We start from the raw sequence: 8,142 nt of genomic DNA, 5'->3' as shown, positions 1-8,142 counted from the left end.
CGCAACGCTTTTTGAGGGAAGGAAAGAGCGCTCTAATTCTCTCTCATCTCGGTGGACACCTGAAACGCACCGTACAGGAAGGGAGGAAGTGGAATGAAAGAAGAAAGAGAAAGAGGGCCCGTAATGAAGAAAATGAAAATTGTATTGGAGGAAAGGAAATTAGGCAGCAACTGTCCCACATATATCGGTGGAGACCAGTCGAAAATTGAATTTGAGGAAAGGAAATTGCGCAGTAATCGTCTCACATATTTCGGTGGACACCCGACAAAATTCGCGCGCGGTGACGTCACGACCATTTCGACCAGTCTGAAACGCGGACACATTTGCTAACTCGTCTTGGCCACGACAGTATGAACCAGTAAAGGCTTTCGCCTCAAAAGTGTACCGTTTACAGGAACTCAGCCATGAGCAGTGGGAGGCAATGCTGGCTCACACAGAGCTCCCAAAATGTTCTTGCGTACTGTCTTGTCATTAACACACAAGTAGCAGCGATGACACTCATGTTGACAGAGAAGATGCGAAGGCAGGGCGCAGAAAAGAGGGCACTTTGCGCTGTCTGGTCTTAGGGCCTGGAAATACATCAAGCGAGTCTATATTGGTGTGTACCGTGTAAAGAAAATGCATTCACTCAGATTCGCACATTTAATTCATACAGTAAAATCGAAATTAATACAGAAAATCAGACGAGACATTAACCGATATAGGCCCATGAGATGGTGGGGCAGGGTGAACTGTGCAACTTTGTGGGGATGTTTTATGTCCAGGTGACCTGGAAGACAGGAAAATAGCCATGGACCGGGAGAAGGTCACTGTGCGCACAGCCAACCCGAATCGTGGGTTCATTTTCCAGTCTTCCCCGGCGAGTGACACGCGCACGGCACACCTTTTCCTTTCCTGCAAGGGGGAAACGTTACAGAAATGCATGAATTCGCAGCAGAACGCATCAGGCTTAAGCACTCAAGAAATCACAATATTGTATGTTTATCTGTCCACAGTATATATAGCTACTTTGAAGCAATACACAGTATGCCAATTATTTTCTAGCACTTGAGTTTTCTAACGCCCGCCGATGTCCAGAAAGAAGGAAGTTTTTAGAAAGCCTCTAACCTACTTAGCCCGAATTTAGTGTTATAACGAGTGGATAGGATTTTAATCGTAAGCCAGATTCGCAATGTTCTGGTCTTGTCCCAGTATGCCTTTATGCGCAGTGGATGTGATTAATTATGCATCTTACTATAAACTGAAGGCACACGTACGATCGTGTCCGCGTACCAGTAGGCTCTCGGATATTGTCGCCATCAGTGTGTGAATACAAAATCTCGCACCTCTAGGCCCTGTCGTTTCCTTGTTGGAGCTCGTACTGAGCACTATGCTCTGACATGTCGCATTTACGAAATGAAGGTTAGTAAAAATGAGAATACTATGTCGTAAGGGCGCGAAGACATTTGAATCTTTTTGCGCACTTCAGGATTCCTTTTCGCGCCCCACCTAGTTATCATACCACTGACGATAATTATTGCCCTAGTATGGGCGTAGATATTCGTTCTTGACTACAGCTCTTTTTTCATGAAGAAGAAAGATGTATCGAGTTGGTTCTCGAAAATTAAATTTGTGCGCTCTTATTCTTTTCCAGGAGATATTAATATGCTCACAAAACATACTAACACACTTTGTGACTAAGCCTTTGCTCGCTTGTGTCACTGCTCACAAGTTTGCATGGAGCAAAACAACCATCAAGGTCTTGTCCCGCTGCTAAGTGTCCGCATAAAGTCATTCTGACGCCACTTCTCCTCCTCCTGTTTCGACAAAGTATTTCATGAGCAACAGCGAGTATCAATCGGTTTTCGCCCCAGATGATTATATTAACAGATTCAGCGCCGCGTGGTTTTCTGCACAAGGGCTTGGTGGCCTGTTCCTGTACCCGAAAAGAGATCCAGAATTCATTTTGTTACTTGAGCGCTGGCGATGCAGATACAATTACTGACATGATAGTTTATAGCGCGAAGAGTTACTGAGGGCACTGCAGCCAACTGTGGAAATGAACGTTAAGAGACAGGTGGGGAAGAGAGCGGGCGTGTGAAAAACCCGAATTAACGATATTCTAGCTGAAATCAATGTCACAACATTGGCAGGTCTTTCAGCGCGAAGGCAATATAACCGAATACTTCCTCAGTGCAATGGAGGGGATTTCGAGAGCAAGCAGATGTATAACGGGGGCGGGAGAGAGTCAGTTGTGCGAATGTGATCAAGAAGTTTAAAGGAAGAAAGCTATGCAGCTGGCACAGAACCCGTTCAATTGCAGATACGTGCAAGGGACCTTTTGAGCGCAGACGAGGTAGTGAGGCCGATGATGATAGTGATGACTTTTCATCAGCAGTTATACTAGCAAAGTTTGCCGCGTTCGAGGCGTTGTTATAGTAATGCACATAGGGCATGAAAATGAAACGATATTTGACAGTACTCCACGAACACGGGTGATTATGATGAATTTTTATGGCGCAAGAGCATCTGTAGCCCAAGAGCGCCATGTCAAAAGGTATTTTCTTGTACTCAAGGTGGGGTCAGAGACCCATTTTCCAAGCATTTCATCCTAAATAAGCCGAGCTAGGAGAAAGCTTGCACCATTGTATCACCGATGAGTACCCGTCTACAATGGGATCGAACCCTTCACCTCCCGCATGCGAGGCGGACACTGAAACCACTAAGCCACCGCTGCGGTTCCACGAACACCGGTCTACAATTTGACTGCTGCAAACTGACTGCTGTCTGGGTAATTGCTATTCGGCAAATGAAAATTTGCCGTATGTATTATCTGTTACGTTTCTGTGGTATTTGGACTTGGCAGTAGGTATTTATAAAAGAAAGCCACAAAGCTACCTGTCCCAGTATCAGAACGAAACGAGAGAAAACGTGTCTTCGTCAGACTGTTTCATCTTTATTGGTTGTTCATCTTGTTAATTAAGGCAGCATTACTTTGTGCTGTGTACTCAGAACGCAAAGTACTTCATTGCACCTCTAAGGCATTAATGACAGATTGCAGTGTTATAATGCTCAGAACTGAATTGAAGAACAATTCCAATTTCGTTGCGTAGGAAGTATTTCCCAGAAATCTAGCAGCACCAATTCCGCGAGTAAAACGTTAAGCAGGTCATGGTACGGGTAGACCTCACGTCACGCAAGCCTTGAAAGAAAATTCCAAGTGATAACCAGCCGCTGAGTGCAATTTACGAAAACGTCTTAACCTGCAGTTCCTGGAGGTTACAGAGAGTCTTTGCCGGCAGCCACAGAAACCCTCACCTCCAAAAGTTTGCTTCTTCTCACAGTCTATTACCGCAATAATTAAAAGCCCGGCGAGTTCCTGACGACCACGTAGCAGCCCCCCCCCCCCCCCCCCCCCCCTCAAATGCTTACGAAGAAGTTCATATCCGTACGGTCTATAGAGCTAAGCAGGTCATAGTACAGGCCGACCTTATGTCCCGGAAGCCTTGAAAGAAAATTCTACGTGATAACCGGCCACTGAGTGAAATTTATGACGGTATCTTGGCCTGCAGTTCCTGGAACTTACAGAGAGCCTTCTCCGGCAGCAACAGAAACCCTCACCTCCAAAAGTAAGCTTCCTCTGAGAGTCTGTTATTGAAATATTTAAAAGCCCAGAGAGTTCCTGACGACGGTGCAGAAGCCCCCCTCAAATGTTGCCCGCCAGGGCCGACTTGAGAAACCAAAAGCGCACGAACTCAAGCGCCCTAGACGGAGTCTTGGACCATGGGATGCGCAGCTCACCTTGTCCCGCTGAGTACGCGCTGGAGGTGCCGGATCCGTGCAGGGTGTACGAACACCCTGCCGCCGTCAAAGGCTTCCAGGTCCGTGCGCGCTGACCTCGTCCAGGGGCTGCTGCAGGACGGGGTAGCTTCGTCATCGTTGCGTTGACGCTGCTAGAAGGGGGAAGTAAAAGAAATAGTTAGCTTTGACAGAACGGTGAAACATTCTCGGTCAGAGCAGGGACTTAGTGCATGTATTAAAACTTCGATCATGCTGCAGTATTGCTCTTGCTGGTGAAGTATTTCTCGTGATTTGAAATGTAATGAACTGTATTTCCGCGCAACTCAAGATCCTCTCAGTAACCGAGCTTATGATCATCACCATCATCAGTATAACTACGTCCACTGCAGGACAAGTGATTTTCCTATATTCCTGCGATTAAACCGCGCCTGTGCCACCTGCGGCCGCCTTATACACAGTTTTCACCGACGTCACAGCGACCGCCATCTCTGGGTCCCGAAGCGCAGCGAAAGCCTCGGCGTTTTGTTGACCCTCCCATCACGAACCGCTTAAACTGTGGAAGCTAGCCACAGTACCCAAAGATGGCGCCCGTTACGTCACGTGAAAACTATCTACACGGAGCTTCGACATACTGTATTTTTTTTTCCTGCGATCTTGAAATTGAAAGGCGCTGCAAGATTGGAGTTATCATTAAGGTGATATAGAAGAACTTGATGTAGCGCGATGCATGCAAGAATACAGAACAGCCTGCTTTTAGTACGTTGCTGAACTTGCAGTTTCCTTGAGTTCTGGAATGCAACAGACATTATGCCCTACTGCACGGATGTGTTCTGTCGAAGCAGGGGCTCATGCTCTGTTGCATACACCAGAAAGATTTCCTGGAAAGAGAATTTCCTTTGAAATTCGTAGTTCCGTAATGACTGGACCAGAAAGCCTAATATTCATAGGAATGGTTTAAGGCTCATGGGGGTTTACCGTCCCAAAGCGACTCAGGCTATGGGGAGTGAAGGGCTCCAGAAAGTTCGACCACCTAGCGTTTTTTAACGTGCACTGACATCGCGCAGTACACGGGCCTCTAGCTCCACGGCCGGGATCGAAACCGCGTCTTCCGGGAAAGCAGCCCAGTGCTATAACCACTGAGCCACCAGGATCAGGTCTATAATTATTGGCTTTGTGGCAAAGTCATTACACTTGTAGTGCAAATTAGAAAAGAAGTAAATGGCGGCTACTACTGAGTTCGTTAGCTAAATTACCGTAGCGAATTTTCTGACCGTTAGTTAGGAGCCTTGTTGCTGCTCTATTTTTGCACATGGCTGCAGGGAACAGCAGTGTAATTTGCTACTAATTAGAAAAAGTGCCACTGTGATGAGCACTGGACATAGAATCCTTTCCCTCAAACGCGCTAAAGTGAAGCCGCGGGACTTAGGACCACAGCCGCCGCGATGGCTCAGTGGTTAGAGGTCGGCTACTGAGCCGGAGTGCCAGGGTTCGAACACAAATGGGGTGGCCTCGTTTCGATGGAGGATAAACATCCCCAGGTGGTCGACGTTATTTCGCAGCCCTCCACATCGGAATCTCTTTCCGGTTCATTATTTAACTTCCGGCGCAGTTGAGGTATCCAGAGAGATGTGAGAGTTACTGCGCCATTTGGTTTGGTTTGCTTCATGGGGTTTTATCGTCACAAAGCAACCCAGGCTATGAGGGACGCTGTAGTGGAGGGATCCGGAAAATTTTACTGCCCAGGCTTCTTTAACGTGCACTGACATCCTACAGTACACGGGTCTCTAGAATTTCGCCTCCATCGAAATGCGAACGCAGCGGCCGATATCGAACCGGCAACTTTGGGGACAGCTGTCCAGCACCATAACCACACAGCCACCGCGGCATTTTTTTCGACAAAAAAGAATATGCAGTTTTTGCAGCGAAAGTTTCACTGTAACTAAATGACCTTGACGTTGGAAAGCAAAGACGCATAACTGCCCCTTGGGACAGAGGACACCTCAGTTGTACGTGCTTTGAGCTATGTTGCGGTAGTGACAGTTGAGCGCTGCATGCGTTGGCATTGACAATGTTGTGGCAGAAACGCAGCACTGAACCTACAGGCTATCAGCGTTCATTGTGTTCATTGACGTTGGCGCTGGCTTTGAAAACTTTTACAGTACGATGATTTTAAAGAAAGGAAGTGCGCATCGCTGGCCACCTGGGTCAGTGGACGGCTGAATCACGCTAATAGGTATGAGGGGTGATGAGAGAGAGAGATGTGGGCTGCATGCGTTAGCGCTGACAATGTCGTGGCAGACACGATGCACTGCTGCGATAGGTCGTAGCGTTCATTGGGTGAGCGAAATCTTGCGATCAACCATTAACCATTAATTTGGATGAGAATTCGCGAATAACCACACTGCCATATCCAATGTTTCTTACCTGCTCGCGTTCGTCCTCCACTGAACTTTCCTGCCCCAAGATAGAAGCATCCGCTGTAGTTGCGACGCCGGGCTGGGACTCTCCGCGAGGCAAGCGCAGCACAGCCGCTCGTATCTTGCGCTGTTGAACCGTGTCGCAGGAATTCAGGCGCTGGAAGCCACCAGGTCGTTCGAGTCGAGCGCCACCGCCGATGACTCCGAGGTACAAACAACAGGTTGAGGTGGTGCTTTCGGGTGTCCTCAGCACATTTTCAGCCATGATGGTGCTGGCGAAGTCGACCGTGCTGCCAGGTCGTCTGACCGCAATCAAAATCTTGAGCCCTATTCACCCACCTGGGAAGTGGTAACTTTCCGCGGCTCTGGCAAGGCTGACGTCGTCTGTCAGTCTACCGATGGGTTCGGAGTCAGTGCCGTGAGCGTTTCTCTCACTGATGCGCAGCGGGACGCGTTCGGAATGCAGCACGTTGATTGGTTGGTTGGTATAAATAAAAATGGCACGTACCGACTACGGGGGAGTGGCGAAGGCGCAGGATGGAAAGAAGCGTTTAGAGGTAAAAAAAAAAAAACAGAAGACGCTTAAGCTTCGCCTCAAGGAGTGGAACGCGACAGCGTGTTGCAGTGCTGCCAGGGAGTCCACGAAACGCCATCGCCCGTTCAGCGCGACGCCTCGCCCGTTGGAAACAGCTTTGAACGCAACGCCTTTTAGAGCGCATTTTAGGAAAGGGAGGAAGGTGGGAGTGAAAGGAGAGAGAGAGAGAGAGAGAGAGAGAGAGAGAGAGGTCTCGTAATGAAGGAAACGAAATTTGGTTTGGTTTGTTTATTGGGGTTTAACGTCCCAAAGCGACTGAGGCTATGAGAGACGCCGTAGTGAAGGGCTCCGGAAATTTCGACAACCTGGGGTTTTTTAACGTGCACTGACATCGCACAGCACACGGGCCTTTTGGATTTGAGGGAAGTTGCAGTAACTGTCTCATACATCTCAGTGGACAACCGCAGCCCCGATTATAGGTCGCCGGTTCGAATCTGCGGCAAGCTGTCTTAACTAGTGAAAGAAGAGACATCTGGGCTAGTTCGTACGGTTTAGAGTTTTTTAGTATAGCGTTAGCGTGATAGCGGAGGTAAGGGAAATTACGTTAGCGTGCCGCAAGCAACTTATCCCCGCAGACAGTTTTAGTGTAGCGTTTTGAAAACGCTAAACGCCATCTGCTTGACATTACTGCCAACGCTCCTTCTAAAATGGTCGACATTGCCGCTAACTTGACAAAGTATAATATTTCCGAGTTTTTTAAACGCATTATTAGTGCAGCGTTCATTTTTGTCTGCAAAATGACCCCTAAATTGAAATAAAATGAAGTAAAAACGTAAAATAGTGGCGCCATCTAGTAAAGGCAATGTTAACTACAAGCCGTTGGAGCAAGAATATTTGCCATCACATGACGTGTAATGTAAAAAAACTATTATAAATTTAATATAAACTCGCTTTACATCATTTAAGTTCATAAAACACCGCGAAAAAGCTCCAGATCTATTTTTGTTTCGTTCCGGACGTTTGTGCTAGGTTTCGGCTGCGTTTCGGGCCGTTGCAGACGGTAGCAGTGCAGCTTGCGGTTCCATTAGGCTTGCGCGCTCCAGAATCGAGAGCGTATCTCAAAAAGTGGGCTGAATTGCAGCTTAAACTTTATCGTCGAAGCAAGGTAAGTCTTAGCGAAAAGCAAAAACACCAGTAGTTGCCGGAAAACACGCCGACCGGAATCGCAAGAGCTGCTGAATCGGCTGAAGCGGGCGGCTCTCGCTTGAAAGGACGCCGCCATGTTTCCACGTTAGGGCGCTAAAGCGACAACTGCCGCAACGCTATTTCCCCGTTAGCGTTCTGCGCATGCGCACTCTGGACCCGCTATTCCGCTATGCACGCAATTACGCAAAGAGGTTAGATATCCTG

General features: G+C 47.9%; 1 protein-coding gene across 1 annotated transcript; it reads right to left on the bottom strand.

Annotated features, from left to right (window-relative positions):
* Window positions 1-628: 628 nt before the first annotated feature.
* On the bottom strand, window positions 629-6,943 carry LOC149363776 (uncharacterized). Its single transcript, XM_089573720.1, has 3 exons — window positions 6,205-6,943; window positions 3,781-3,932; window positions 629-894 (listed from the first exon to the last, which is right to left on the bottom strand). Exons 1-3 carry the CDS (start codon window positions 6,460-6,462, stop codon window positions 840-842), a joined length of 465 nt encoding a protein of 154 aa, XP_089429846.1. The 5' UTR covers window positions 6,463-6,943; the 3' UTR covers window positions 629-839.
* Window positions 6,944-8,142: the final 1,199 nt, after the last annotated feature.

Source organism: Amblyomma mixtum, chromosome 2, assembly GCF_055824585.1.
Source record: "Amblyomma mixtum isolate Tamu chromosome 2, ASM5582458v1, whole genome shotgun sequence".
Taxonomy (NCBI): domain Eukaryota; kingdom Metazoa; phylum Arthropoda; class Arachnida; order Ixodida; family Ixodidae; genus Amblyomma; species Amblyomma mixtum.
This window is presented reverse-complemented; position numbering and strand designations above follow the sequence as displayed.

Coding starts and splice junctions, on each gene's coding strand:
- LOC149363776 (XM_089573720.1), bottom strand. CDS start 6,462: ATGGCTGAAAATGTGCTGAGGACACCCGAAAGCACCACCTCAACCTGT. Junction 3,933..6,204: donor TGGAGGACGAACGCGAGCAG/GTAAGAAACATT, acceptor TCCCCCTTCTAG/CAGCGTCAACGCAACGATGA. Junction 895..3,780: donor CGCGTACTCAGCGGGACAAG/GTGAGCTGCGCA, acceptor TCCCCCTTGCAG/GAAAGGAAAAGGTGTGCCGT.